The sequence below is a fragment of the Aythya fuligula genome, chromosome 2 (genome assembly GCF_009819795.1).
Source record: "Aythya fuligula isolate bAytFul2 chromosome 2, bAytFul2.pri, whole genome shotgun sequence".
In the NCBI taxonomy this organism is placed as follows: Eukaryota; Metazoa; Chordata; class Aves; order Anseriformes; family Anatidae; genus Aythya; species Aythya fuligula.
The window spans coordinates 3,729,000-3,744,518 of record NC_045560.1 but is presented as its reverse complement, the minus strand read 5'-3'; the positions used below and the strand labels follow the sequence as shown (position 1 = coordinate 3,744,518).

At 41.9% G+C, this 15,519-nt stretch overlaps 1 protein-coding gene across 1 annotated transcript in view; it reads left to right on the top strand.

The window, feature by feature from the left end:
• Positions 1-746: 746 nt before the first annotated feature.
• The window catches only part of VIPR1 (vasoactive intestinal peptide receptor 1), a 74,411-nt gene continuing 59,638 nt past the window's right edge, over positions 747-15,519 (top strand). Inside the window, exons 1-2 of the mRNA XM_032183301.1 lie at positions 747-773; positions 5,237-5,333. Coding sequence (XP_032039192.1) covers positions 747-773; positions 5,237-5,333 — 124 coding nt within the window. The remainder of the gene's footprint in view (positions 774-5,236; positions 5,334-15,519) is intronic.

Genomic DNA, 15,519 nt, shown 5'->3' with positions numbered 1-15,519 from the left:
AAACCCAGAGTAAGGATACTTGGGTATTTGCCTGGACCTCTTTTATTTGGGATCATTTCCTGAGGACACATGCAACTACTCTTAGTCTGAGAGTCCCTTGCCGACGGCTGGTTGCAGAGTAGTGTACTTACAAGAGCTGAGATCATAGCAGAGTATAGCTTGGCTCTCCTTAAAAACATGTAATTGTTTTTGCAAGTTCTGAAACTGTAGTTTCCTTATTGACCCTATGAAGGCCACACAGAGTGCTTTGTATGTTTTGAACTTGGTCTTATCTCTCTTTTTGTCTGTAGTGCTTGTATGTAACGCTTACTTCCCCTTGCTGACATGACATTTGTACTGTGCATTTGATTCTTAGACAAAGTTCAGAAGAGCAAACAGTGGTAACACTTCGTAAATAATTTATAACTTTTTTTTTTCCCTCAAGACCACCAGAGCTTATGAAGCTCTTAGGTTTGACAGTGTTCAAAAATGTGTTATCCATCAATACAGATAGAAAACCTTTGTTAGTATGTTCTGTGGGTCCACTCTCTTCGCTCATTCTTGCACTTGAACTACACACAGTATTTTTTTGGCTAACTGAAAGGGTTGTTATGAATAAAACTCTATTTTCCTGAGGATGTTCAAAAGGAAGAAACTGCAAATCTAGTTTTAAGACAGAGCTGAATGAAGTTATGGAAGAAATCAGAGCCAAGACTGTTGCATAAGAAATTCCCTCAGTCTTGTGTTCCTACAAATAATAAGCGTAAATGAAAGTCTCTGGACTGAAGCTAGCGGTAAGCTCTTCTGGCATAGCTCGAGCTCTCTAGGGCTATGCTGCTGAGGCTTAGAATAAGACTTACCTGCTAAAATCTTTCATTTCCTTTGCTGTCCGCATAAAAAAAAAAAAACTTGAGAAACCTCAACACTGCCTCAAGCAGTGACTGTGAAGTTGTGTTACAGGCAGCTGAGGCTCTTGTCTAATACATTTACTGCCTCCCCATAGCTTCTGTGAAGGTCTCTTCATTCAGACCACTCAGAAAAATGTGTCACTATTGTACAGCCTCTGGGAACTGAACGGAAATGGGTGAGGGATGTGGTTTCATCTTCTGTAAGCTTTCCTGTTCTACCCCTCCCTTGTTTGCCTTGAAATGCTGTTGTCACTGTGGTCACTCCAGTCACCGTCTCTGCTGGATTCTCCAGGTGACACTCTGAGATCAGGAGAAAAGGAGGTGCTGGGTCCCATGTTACTTCTTGTGAGCCCCTATTCCTGTTTACCTGTAGCTGTGGCTTTGCTGTGAATCCTACCTGCCTTTGAGGAGTTGCCGCATGGCTAGCCTGGCCCTGCCAATGACAACATAGATGAAACTGAATATTTCTGTGGCTCCTTCAGTCAATGACAATCCTTTAGATTGTATTTAATTAAAAGAGTGTACACAATGGCTTTCTTAGCATTACCAGACTGCTCACTAATCCTCTAACAATTGTTGAGATCCCACGGGAAGGAAAGCTCTCATTAATAAAGACTTTGGGGATAATTCCACATGGGAGTTGCTGCACAATTCAGAGCTAAAGCAAATCACATCCAGAAAAAAAAAAAAAAAAAAAACTTCCCTTCATCATTCTGCTCAGGGCTTCAGTGTGTGTACTGGGAAAATGGCCCCGACAAATCCACCACGATTTTTACATGGTAACTCATCCTCTCCATGAGGGCATTTAGGAAGGGAGGGTGTACTGGGCTTGAGCTAGCTACACATCCATGATGGACATGCCAGGGAAAAAGGATTATTGTTCACTGGCTAATTTTAATGTGATCTAACCAAAGCTATGGTCATGCTTTCCCTTTCTCTACACTTTTTGTGTGGGAAATGTGAATTGGTGCAGCCCTTAGCCCTGTGTCTGTGTGGCCAGTTGGCCAGTTCCCCTCTGCTGTGAAAGATGCCAAAATCCCAAATCTCTGCCTTCTCCACAGGGAGAAAAAAAAAAAAAAGAAAAAAAAAAAAAAGACCAAGCTGTGGAAGCAATGAAGTGAGTTCATACCAAGCTATCTATAAAGTCTACTTCATTCCCTTCTGGGAGCAGTACACCAAGAAAGGAGAGTTATTTAAACTCTGGTCTCAGGGAAGGTACATTTTAGCAGGCAAGACTCCCAGCTCTTGTGGGATCTTTGCAGTCATAAGCAGTTTGTCAACTGGGAAACGAATTCAGGCAACTGAACTTGTCACCCTGTTCACCACCAGGCCAGCTGAACTGATGACCTACTAAAATAATAAAAAAATAAAAATAAAAAAAATGCTTTTCTCTTTCCTATTGGTATCCAAAACCATTTTTTCTTCTTCTTCTGCAGTCTTTGTTAGCCCATAGCAATGACAGCTGTGATATGTGAGGGCTGTGTTATCATTGGGGAGGTAGAAGTAGGATTGCTGCAATTATTTATTTCCTTATTTAGTGAATGTAGAGAGTGAGCTGTAAACTAGAAGGCTTCAAATGTGAGTCTGTTTGACCTTGATGATTCAGTTTAAGGTCTTTTAAACACTAAATTCACACATCACTGGCCTTCTCCAGCTAAATAGTAGGTATTTTAGTCTGAACTGGTCCAACTCCAGTCAGCAAAGAGACATGAAAACCTTCAGGGCTGATGCTCACAAGCTCTCTGTGGACTAGAAGGAATAGTAAAAATCAGTTCATACTAAACACATTGCTTTTACCCAACTAAGAGAAGGGAAGATGTGTCCCAATGAGAAAGAAGGTGAAATACTCTAAAAATAAAAGGTATCTTGTGCTATTTTAGGAAGCTTATTGTATCTATGTGGCATCTGGGTGGTGTTGATTCAATATATGTTCTACGAGGGGCCACACACTCCTGGAGGGAAGGATGTTGGCAAGGAGGGCTACCCTGGGGCATCATATAAATCCTACCTCAGTGCCAGAGCAGCGCCCTGCTCTGCTTAAAACCAGTGGGGACCAGGCACCTAAGTACTCCTCCAGTCATTAGAGCCATCCACCTTGCTTAAAAGCTCACACCAGCACTATGTAAGCCAGATCAACTGTGTCTTGATTAACATAGATTTATTTCCTCTAGGACTGGATGGAAAAAGATGAGATTTTAAAAAATATATCTGTAGACAAATTTCCCTGAATCTATCATAAGCCCACTTCTGAAACTACTAACAATGTATTGGCTCTGCTTTTTTTGAAAGGTGATGGAACATTTGCTCAAAAGTAAATATCAGGTAGTGGGAGTAAATATGCAATCAACCAATTTAGGCATGCATTTTTAGTGCAGGAAAGATGGTGAAGTACTTGCTAATGGGCTCAGTAGAAAATTCGCTGCATAAAAAATTAGAAAAATGTGTTGTAAGAGTACATAACACTTTGCCAACCCTGATCAAAGTTAGAGATGGATGAATTAATTTATAAAGTGAAAACTCAAATTATTTATAAATGTGAGATGAATTTGGCAATAGGTTAAGTCCAGAGAGTTTTAAGTTTCCCTTGAAAAAGTCAGAATGTTCTGAGAGCAGAACATCTCAATCTTTGTTTTTTACAGCAAACCCCTTGTGCATTTTATTTACAGTTAAAATAAAAAGGCAAGAAGTGCTGTAAATTAAAACAAAAAGAACCTACAATATTTTAAATGAGACAGGATAAAAATTCCAAAGTGTTGTTTTCCCTTGGAAAAAAAAATAAATATTTGAGTACCAAGACTACTCCAAATAAGTCTCCCACACCATGTTGTTTTTGTTGCTGTTGTTTTAACTTGATTGGAAAACCACATAACTAATTGTCTATACACTACTAATCAAGGCCCGTTCCCCACCAAAAGGAAACTACAGTCTGAGCAAGAGATGAGGTGGAAGAGGGAAGAGAGCTGGTTGGATTAATAAGAGATGGTGAGAATAAAAAGTAATACATTCAATTTTCTTATAATTTCAATCCAAGGGGCAAATTACATCAAATAATTGTTCCTTCAGAGGGTTTCTGAATCTTCTGGTTTCTAGCCTTGGCTAGAGGATGAGTAGGGAAGTAGCTCATGTTTTGAAATGAGACGTGAAAAGTTCTTTCCTTCCTTTCTCTGCTTATTTTCAGAAAAAAATAAAAATAAATAAATAAAGATAATCACCAACAGTGAACACTGAATCAATGAGTTTTAATGGGGACAGGCTCTAACCCTGCCTCTCAAATCTGTTACCAACTCAGGGTCTTTTCTGTATTTAGCAGTGACTGCACAGACTCAGGCCAAGACTTCTGCTCTCTCCACATCATTTCCCCCTCACCATCTCTCTGCAGCTCAATAGGTTTCTTCCAGCTCAATGCAGTTTGCCGTCTCTTTGAAAGAGACTGGGCTTTGTGTTTGGTTTTCTGTGGTGCCTTGCATAATGGGACCTGGATTTCAGCTTGCCTTTGCCAAAGCAATGAAGTGGGGTGCTCTCTCCAAACTGGGAGCATGTTGGGGACGTTAGCAGGGTTGTGCTGTGGGTCCCCTCTCCGGCTCCTGGTTCCATTTTTTGGAAGCAAATTGTCATGATACATACTTCGTGATTGAAGCAGTTCATGAAATTCATGATGTAAGGAGGCCACGATTAATTACCTGTGCATCTATAGACATGGCTTTATTACAAAAACAATGTAATTAGATCCGACTTAGCAGAAACCACTTGGGGGAAAAAAAAGTCATGTTACTGGGAATTTTCTGTGTTTTAGCTCCTTGATCTCCCAGTCTGCATCTGAGATTTTGTTCTTATTTGATTTGGGTTTTGTTTTGCTTTGAATTAGCATAAGCCAGGAGGCAGGCCAAGTGAGAATGGAGGAAATAAACTGTGTAAGCACAGATCCCACTGCTCTTGGCATGAATTTTAAAGCTGCCATCTTCCTGCCCTAGATAGCTGTCAGTGTTAGGCTAGTCAGGCAGAGCTCCTGGAGCATAAAGAAATGGAATTCCTCCTGATAATCAAAAAATAAATAAAAAATAAAAATAAATAAAAAATAAATAAAAAATAAAACATAAAAAAATAAAAAATAAATAAAAAATAAAAAATAACATTTAGATTTTTTTTAAAGAAGGCATGGAGGGAAATGCATTTTTTTCAGTAGGCACTGGTTTACACCCCCTTCTCTTAAACAAACATAAAATGAGACTGGATGCATATCCCCATTGTGCTGTGGCTGAGGAGAGCTTGGCTGGCCGTGAATCCCTAGGAACACGTCCCTGAGTACAGATGGGTTTTGCTCACTCTCCTTTTCTCTGCCCTTTCTGTAGGTGTCCAGCACGCGTCCAGAGTGCAGCATCATTCTGGAGATTGAAGAAGAACGCAGCCAGTGCTTGGCAGAGATCGCTATGGATAATCAGACCTCAGGTAAGGGACCACCCTCTTCTCTCCGTGGCCTGCAGGCTGACATCCCTGGCCTCACATCTACCTTACCACTGCCATTTCTCACCCCTTCTTCTGCAGGAGCAGGGCAGTGACTGGATTCTCTCCAGCTGGTGTTGAGTTCTTATGTTAGTATATAAAGAGAAAAAGGTATTTCCAAAGCATAATTCCATCAACCAAGTGTTTGAATAGCTTGATGAGGGTCACTTCCAGTCTCCCAGCTGAGTGAGCCCTGCCACTGTAGTTTCCTCCCATACATCAGTCAAAATCACTTCTGTCCTGGGGGCAGAGCAGAAGAAGGAAGGGTGTGCTCCATGGCTGAAAGGGGACTCTGAGGTCTGGTCAAGTAGCTGCAGGTCCTCTCCTCGTTCACATGCCAGGTCCTGGTTTAGTGTTTAATGGAAGTGTAGGGACCCATGGAAGACTGTCAGGTTCTGAACATGAGTGATCAGATCAGGGAAAGGGATGGGAAGATGCATATTCTGCTTGAAATTTGCATCCCACATCTTGAAGAGGAAGAATTGAAAGAGGATGTCTTCTCATCCTCTTTCACTTGGCATTGTTTTTAAATAGGCTGCAGACTGAAGGGCTGTTGTGCACAATGCTTATTAATGATAGAACAGCATCCTTGTGCCAAGCTGGTCCCTCAGGGAGCTTTACTGAATGCAAGTATGGCTTTTGGCCCCTGCTTTAATCTACTGAGATATATTTTCCTTTGATTTTGAAACTATTTCAAGCATCCCTTTACAGTTAAATGGAGCTGTTTGAAGAAATGTTCTCCTAGAATCCAGTAAAGAAGGGAGTCGTCAGGGTAGTTTAAAACCTTCACTTGAAAGCGAGGTACATGCTTTATTTCATGGACAAAATGTTCATTTTCATGGACATCTAGATAAATTCAATTAAATACAGTACATTCAAAATGGAAAAATAAATACTTAAGCATTAATATTTTTTCTGATTTCCTCAATGAAAAGTTTAATCCAAAATATATGTATTTTTTCTCCACTGAAGTAAACTGCTGAGTGTATTCTTGCAGATTCTGATGTAAAACATGTTCAGTCATATTGCAAGCCATTAATGTCTAAGCTGTAGAAAACATCTAAGAATATTTTGGAGTTTGGGTTTCGTAGTGGAATGGTGAAAAACTGGTTGGGGTAATTCTACATTTCACCCATCATTCCCATAGTCATTATACAGGACTGATTCAGAAATCATAGTTGTGAGCTTTATGAAATAGTCTTGTCCATGGGACAATACCTGCTACTCCTGAGTCAATGTTAGATGTCATTTGCATGTGTCTGTTTGTCCTGTGTGGAAATAGTCATCAATGGTATGAACGTGGAACAAGCGTGCAAAGGGACACAAACAGCATGTCCAACCAAGTTTTACAATGCAAACTTTGTGGAAAATGTTTGCCGCCCATTTGCCTAGACACATCTGTAGGCATTTAAGAGCTCAGTACCTGCCCCATAGGAAAGCACTCATGACTGCCCTTGCAATCAACAGAAAGAAGCCAGAATCTCTCACATGCAATTGCTCTGGCTCTCAAATGGGAGACTATGAAAGTGATGAGGACAGGCAGCTTCAAAATGTCTAAGTGGCATGCATTTCCCCCTTGGAGTGTCCAAGGCACAGCATGTGAGCTCAAATAGGTAGAAAAAATCTGTTTTTCTGTAGTGGGACATAACTTGACAAATGTAACTGAGCACAGCTGCAAAATAAAACTTTGAACTTTGTGGGGTGGAGGCAGCAGGGACGTGAAGATTGTTGCAACTTAGTGTTGTCGGAAATAGATTTAAAAAAAAAAAAAAAATCACTGCATAAAATCTCCTAGCTAAAGGCTCCCAAGGAAAATATAATTTTAACATGGTTGAGTCCCACAAAGGAGTAGAATGGAAAGCAATCAAGACTCCCTGCCATCTGTAATGTAATACCTTGATTTATCACCAGGTATGCGTATTGCCTTCTCTGCATTCAACATCCCGTTAGCAAAAAGAAAATCACTTGAGATTTAACAACCGATCTATTATCCTTTCTAATTAAATGAGTGGAATTAAGGAAACACATGGTTTCAATACAGTCTGGAAATAAAGCTTTGTTTAGAAGCTATTATCAATTGTATTGATCAGAGGGGCTTAATCACAGATGTAATTTGATGTGTCAGATAGATTAGTCATTTATTAAGAACACCTTATGGTAGTACTGAGATTGATGACCAGCTCAGGGTAAGCAGGTAGATTTCCGCTGATAAACAATAGCATCTGTCTTAACACTGTTTTGTCTTTGAACACCTATTCATTATGGTGGGTGTATGGGCACAGGTTAAATCAATGCTTTCTTTCTAAATTATATCTCCGTGGTTTTGGTCTAGGTAGTAGGTATCAGTTGCTATTCCTACCAGCAGCAAACCTGGACCACAGATATTCATTATGGGCCAGACCAGAGCCTGTCTGTTCCCCACTCGGAGTGTGATTCAGTACCTGTGAAGTTACCCACATTTGAGGAGAGTGTGTTAGGGCCACAGGAGAGGTATGGAGGTCACAAAAGGGTGACCACGTCCGATGAGAAGATCTTAGCTTGTTGAGACCAGGAAGGGCTGCAGAAGGTGCAACTAGGAAAAAAACATCAGGGAGGGTTGGTTTGAGCTGGCAAAGAGTAAAATATCTGTGAGATTGAAATTTGGGCTTTAGAGGAAGTTTGTAACCATCAGAGGACACTGAACAGCCTTTCAGGAGAGCTGCAGGAAGGTGTGTTTTATTGACTTTGTGATGGAGCTTGCGTCGTTTATGCAAGGGCATGGACGATGCAGTTGGGTATTGCAACACAGGACTGGGTTTCATGAGCAGGTCTGCCCTTGCAATCCCCTGCCCTGTTATTCTGTTACCTCGATGCTAAAATAACTACAAATCTTGTACAACTTGTGTAACTTGTAACATGATAATTGTGATTCCATAACAGAAAGGGATTCTTTAATATTAAAATCCAGAGAGGTAGACAGATCTTTTGGATTCACGTTTCAAATAGATATTGGTTGAGAATGACTTGGTGAGAGATTTTTTCACCTGATTTTAGGTAGCTCTGATGTATTCTGGCTGAATGTAGGCATCTCTTTTAGGATAAGATGAATCACGTTCAGGTTGTCTTGACTTGAGGCTTAGGGAGCTCATGTTGGAAATAACCAGAGCTCCCAGATGAATCCTGTCCCGGTGTTCAAGGGCTTGGAGAGGGGTTGGCCAAATGAGCTGACATCGTAATTCCATTATTAGGAGTGATGAATCTGTACATTCACATACAAAAAAAAACATTTTGGGAAACAAAACCTTCATTTAAGTATTAGTTAAATGATCTTGCCAGCCTCTTTTTCCCCAAAGAGTGTTTAAAATATAATTTGTAGCATTATTTTAAAAAGTATTCTGAAGAACTTGTTACTGTGCAAGTGGCAGGACTCTCCCCTGCTCAGTGCAGGAGATGATGCACAAACTGCCTCTTCTCAATCCCAGTGCAGAGTATGGTCCTGAAAGACCTAAAAAATCAGTAATTTTTTTAATCAGCCTGTACCTTTCCTATAATGTGATATAGGAGACAATTGCTGGGTATTAACATGTTGGAAAATGAGTTTTGGTTATTCTTCCTTTTATCACACAGTCAAGGAAAAAGTGCTGCTGGGTTGCATCACACATAGATGTACCTGAGTGCTGGATTAGTGAATCATTCTCTGCTAATTCCTTAATTTCCTACCCTAAGCATGTTTTAACCTCGCTCCCTGCTGGTGTCACAGCAGTTCTCCCTGCAAACTTTGCCTCACTTGATATCCACAGACTGATGCAAGTACAGTAGCACTGTTGCTGAAGTTAAAGTGGCTCCTAGGTTTTCTTGGTTTTAGCTTTTCTCCTTTAAAATAAAAATAATATTTTCCTATCCAGAAGGGGTAAGTTGAGGACAAACACACTGAAAAGGATCCAGGTATTTTATGATTTGGGCTTCTGGAAGCACTGTAGGTAGATAGAAGAGGAAAGGCAGTATTTTGGCAGCACCCGCAATTAAAATTCACAAGAATTAATTATGTATCTGAGGAGAAATAACACTCCCAAAGAGAAAAGCCACATCATTTCTACACCGTGGGTGCACTATATGTAACGGGTAGCACGTCAGCTCTGGGAGTTCAGGTGCAGAGTTCATGGGGCTCCCAGGTCATCCCAAATGTTCGTCAGCCAGTGCTGGGCAAGTCCTGCCTGGACTGGATCAGTTCGACCCAAAGATTTGAATGCCTTCAGTGATTGCTTCCCCACTGGATGAGCACGACGAGAAGTTTTGAGAACAGTTCTGCAAACAGAACTGTTCCCACACAGCCAGAAGCTGCTGCAATAGGAGGATGCGCCGTAGCTGCCTTGGGCTGTTGTCTTTTCCTTTCTCTTTGCTCTCCAGCTGTGTGGGGCTGCTTCTCTGGTGGCATCTCCCGCCACTACAATATAAATAAATGAGGCAATTCCATAGCCTGGGGTTCTCCAAGGCACTTTCTTGTTGTAGGAGCTAATGATGAATAGAGTTCCTCAGTCCTCTGCATTACTTTGAAAATGCTTACAAGCAAATTTCAAAAGCAAAGAATGCAATCCCAGCCCCACTGAAAACCAGGCTTTTACTCCAGATACTTTTTCAGCCAAGACATCTGTATGCAACGCGGAGACTGCTCAGCTAATAATACACTTAGCAGCAGTAGGGTTAGGAGGAGAGTATAGTTGAAGGGGATTTTGCTTTCCAGGCCCACAGATGGTGGCAAATCTCTCTCCATGTGAAGTGTGTCAGAACCCCTAAAGGCTTGCTGCAAGGCAGGTCTCACTGCCACATGGCTGCTTGCTGACTTCCACTTGCTTTTTTTATCCCTGAGCACAGAGAGTGACCTTTTTTGTTGTTGTTGTTTGTTGCTGCCTTTATTTTTTTTTTTTATGAAAGCTTCTCCCTCCATGGATGCAGTTTAGAAATAGTTGGGTTTAATTTGAAGCACCCAAATAAAATAATAAATAATTAAAAATCCTGACTTTTTTGGCTGTCTTTCTTAAGTCAACAAAAGCAATCAGGTCTAGGTGAGTTGACCGCACTCATTCTCTTTTAATCCCATTACTGCTAATCAATTCCCTCGGCAATCAGATATCCTTTTGGAAGGGGGAGAGTAATTTGGGGATGACAGTTCAATGAGGTACTGTGTGACTCATGGTTGGATGGGATGAGCAGCTCTGGTGACAGTGCTTCTATGCAGGAAAGCACAACGTGATACATTAAATGGTCTTTGTGGAGCAACTTCTCTTCGTGTACTGGGGAGCCCAGAACTGGACCAGTGCTCCAGGTGCAGCCTCACCAGTTGAGTGGAGAGAAAGGATCCCCTCCTTGACCTGCTGGTGATACTTTTGACTAATGCAGCCCAAGACACCATTGGCCTTTAAGGCATGGGCACGTTACTGGCTTGTGGTCACCTCAGAATCCACCTGGTTCTTCTCTGCCAGGCCACTTTCCAGCCTATATAGGTACTTGGCATTACTGCTCCCCATGTAAAAGTCTTTGCATTCCCTTTGCTGAACTTCCTTTTCTTTATGGTTTTTCAGTTTGTTTGATTTCCTCCAAAAGGGAAGATCTTCTGCTCAATTTGGATCCTAAAATCCTGTAGAAGTTAAGAGGAAGTGAAAGGAACTCAGAACAGCTCAGCTGGAGGCAGTCAGATCAACATTTTGTCTGTCTGTTCACCACAGTTCAGTAGTGAAGAGATAGCTGAGGTGATTTTTTAAGTGTCGTTGAGTATTGCCAGTAGCCATCAAGGAGCTGCTACAGTTGAGATGCTTCTGATACCTTAGGTACTTCAGCACTGCACTTTGTAGTTGAAATCTAGACCTATCTGTCTTACAAGCATGATTTGAAACTCAATAAAAAAATCAGAAAAGTGGATTACATGAAAAAAAATAGTCCCAATCACCCTCCCAGCCACTCTTCACGTACAATTACGTCAACTGCATGAAGTTTAACAAGGCCAAGTGCCGGGTCCTGCACCTGGGGCGCAATAACCCCAAGCAGAGCTACAGGCTGGGAGAGGAATGGTTGGAAAGCTGCCAGGCAGAGAAGGACCTGGGAGTGATGGTGGATAGTCGGCTGAATATGAGCCAGCAGTGTGCTCAGGTGGCCAAGAAGGCCAACAGCATCCTGGCTTGTATCAGGAACAGTGTGACCAGCAGGGCTAGGGAGGTGATCGTCCCCCTGTACTCAGCTCTGGTGAGGCCGCACCTCAAGTACTGTGTTCTGTGAATTAAGTTGTACGTGCTTCAGCTTGCTTTGGGCAATAAAAGTGAGTCCTATGATCCTATCACCATCACTGCCACATGCAAATGAACCCAGGTGAAGGATGGCCCATGTTGTTTATTCTTTATATAATGTATTTGCTGTTCCACAGACCTGCAGTAGAGGCTGGCTTGAAAAGCCAAATTTGGAGCTTGGGGTTCTCTTGCAGTCTCCGTTGAAGAAGTCAAGGCATGTTTGATGAGAGAAGAAGCAGCGAACATATGGAAATTAAAAGTCAAGCTGGAAAAACGTTAATGAAGTTTAAATGAGGAGTCTGTTTATTCATCACCATCTGTTTATAGAGCAGTAAGATAAGAAATAATTAATAGTTCCTTGCTTGCAAAAGTTCAAGCGAATTCTCACCTTCCCGATTGCATAAGACCTCCTGGGACAGATGATGTGTAGGTCAGGTTTGTGTGGCAGCCTCTCTCCAGGTGCACCGTGGCTAGAGCAGGCACTAGGTGGCTGCTTGCAGCACAAGCACACGAGGCAGTGAACACAGCAGGGGGACCACTCACCCAAGGCTGTATGTGTCACGTATTTTGGCTGCGTCGAGTGGTGGTGCATCCCTGAGACCTGCCAAGTGCTCCTGTAGGTGTTTCTTACCCCTTCACATGCATTGGATGGATGGTTTTGTCAGCAAAAGGCCACTGCTTGAAGCTCAGTAGTGGAGGAAATGTTCAGACAAGCCAGCGAGCTGGCAGGTTTGAAGGCTGGTAGCTTTCAGGGGGAATATACACCTTGGCAGACATGCAAGGGGTGGTCAGGGCAATATTGTCAGATGGCACTAGTGCAGCCAGAGGACAGACCTGCCCCTAGGCTGAGGATGTCTGCAGAGAGAAGCAGACAAGTTTGTGCTGGTGGTTCAGAGCAGTTACAGAAAATAAGAAAAGAAAGCCCTTGGACAGTGGCTGACTCTTGCAAGCCATTAGCCGCACATCAAAAATGTTAACAGATGCTCTTGAATAAGTAATGTGGCCTCCAGTTGTCCAGTTGTTGTTTCAGAAGTGGGAAGGGCTCCCCTAAGTCCTATCTCATATCTACTAGCATCTCCAAAAATCCCATATATCCTGGGACACCAGGAATGACTGCTGCCTTCTGGAGAGCTAAATCAAGCCCTGAGGATCTAGTCAACATATTCAATGAAGACTGGAGGGCAAACCAATTCAGTCTGTTAAAATAGTCATTTGTCCTTAACAATCTCTTGAAAGACAAAAGGACCTGCAAGACTTCCTTCTATCTTGTCTTTCCTAATTTCTTTGTTTACTGTAGTCTCTAACACCAGTCCAGGGGATAAGGAGAGCTCCTTCATTTCAGTCTTGGTACAAGCAGCAGTGTTGGTCCAGCTGCCAGATTGGATATCAGTCCTTACCACTCCTGGAAACGTGGCTCTCCTACAAGAGCAGAATATTCAGCCGTGTGTCATCAAGACCTTAAACTCTCACTTGTCTGTCTTAAAGGATCAGTAGAAGAGTCAAGGAGCCTTCTATGTAATGGAAAATTTTCTTTCAGTTACCGGATGGAAGCCATGATATTCACTTGGGATGGGCCACTCTGTGGTACCTCCAAATGGTCTTCCTTCATTAACGCTTTTTTTGTCTGCTCTGGGACTCTTCCCTGCCACCAACACATCGTGCTGCAGCTCTTACAGCAGTGGCGTCTGCTCTGTGGAAATTTTAAAAGCCCGGTATTTCTTGGAAACCTAAAAAGCCCTGTATTTCTTGGAGGATCATCTACCCTTTGCCATACTAGGAAACTCGGTACTGAAACACGAGAAGGAAGCATGTTGTCACCACAGAGGTAAACCCAGCTTCAACCCTCAGATGCGATCAGCCCACACAACTTTCCTATTGGCTGCTCAAACACAGCCTAAAGCTGTTGGCTGTTTTCCCACGCAAGGAGGCTCTTCCTCAAGAAATGATGAGCACAGGTGGTTTCCCTACAAAACTGTTACTTGTCTGTGCATGGTAACCCCCAGCTCAAGCTCTCTGCCAAGAGCTGGCAATTCCCAGCGGAGGTGCAGTGCCTTCTCAGGATGCCCTCTGTAGAGATGAAATTCAAGCACAGATTTACACAGCACCCAACCAATCTTCCATGTAGGGCTAAAAGCTGTTTTTTTTGTTTTTGCTTTTGTGTTTGTTTTTTTTTTTTCCCTTGACCTCATCTTTCTAGACACACAGTCATGAGATAAGATGTTAGCACATCTGTTTTCTGCCTTAATATGCTGTAGGGGTGGAGGCTTTGCTTTTGTTTTGCCTGTTGCTGACATGTCCTGGCTGCAAGCTTTCTAACAAACAGCCGTGTTTATTTGACTCGGGAACAGCTGTCCTGTAGCTTTTTGGGATTAACAACCATTTAGTGGCATAAATCTTGTACTGGAAAAGACATTTTAGCTTGGAGAATAAGTAACATTTGGAAATACCATTGGACTCTTAGGTTATTTTTCTTTTAGAATGCTATAATATATAAATGCACATAGCATTAGTTATGCAAGGGATATAGAAATAAGGAAAAATGCCATCACTATAGACCAACGGAAAGCAAATCCAAAACATCTTCAAAGCTTTGGCTAATTGTTCAGATGAAATCCATCTATACAGAGCTCTAAATTTATTTCTGACAGTGTATTTGTTGACCTCACATCCCATCAGATTTCTGGTTAGGAAATATCTCCTTCCTGCTGTTTCGTTTTTTTTTTTTTTTTTTTTTTTTTTTCTTACTGACTGTGTCAGGGCACTTTATTGATGGTATCCAGCCTTTTTATGTACAATAAGTATACTGGAAAATGTTGCATATTCCATAAGTTATGTCAAGCTCCTGTTACAGTATATGGCTAAGATCCAAAACCTGCTGCAACTAGTGGATGTTTTTCTATGATTTTACTGTGCACTGGAATTTCTGTAACTTAGGTGCTTTTATTTCTTGATAGCCTGAGCTTCTAACCTAGGAAAATGAAATTGTGGAGAACAGAAGCTGAAGTCTGAAGTGCTATACAAGGTCTAAGTAGGGCTTCTATTGTGATTTTTTTTTTTTCTAATTACTGGTGTCTCACAAACTTTTCTTTTTTCTTTTTTTTTCTTCCCTTCTGACCATTAAATATGCCTCCAAGTAAAACCAAAGGCCAGGTAAAAATGCATTGCTGTCCCTCTTGCCCCTACCTACCTACAAAACTTCTCTTCTTCTGCAGATGCTCCCAAGCGCTATGGCAAGAAGCACACTCCCAGCATGTTCAATAAGCAAGAACCAATTCAGGAAGAATTTACTTGATAAAGCACACTCCAGCTTGTGCAACAACAGCAGTAGCTTTTTAGTAGCAGGACATGCAATCTGTGGCTTGTGATTTGTTGAGGTAACTTCCCTTTTCCCCTTCCTTTTTTAGTGGGGTTTCATATTTACCCACATTTACCATATTTAACATTTACCTGAAGAAGAGCAAGATAAAATGGGCTGTTGCTTGCTTGTTTGCCTTCAATGAGCAAGTCAAATGAGCTGGTCACTGGAATGGCTGGCACTTCATTCAAGTGGCCAGGTCTTCTGAGCTCTCTTCTTGGTGCTACCATTCGAGTTGCCACCTATGTTTCCAGAATGGCGAGGAATTTACAAAGATCAAGGTCAACGTTGTAAGGCTGAGGAAAAGTCTCCTGGCTTTCACAGGATTTGAACCATCAGTGAAAGCTGCTGCATTTGTGTCCTGTCTTTCCTGGACTTGTTTAATTATGAAACCCCACCAAATCTCTGATGTTCTCCTCAGAACATTCATGTCTCTTTTTGGTCAGTGAGATGGTGAGGGATGGAGGAGCTCAGCATCAGTCAGTCCCATGTGAGATCTCACATTATCACTGCACTTACT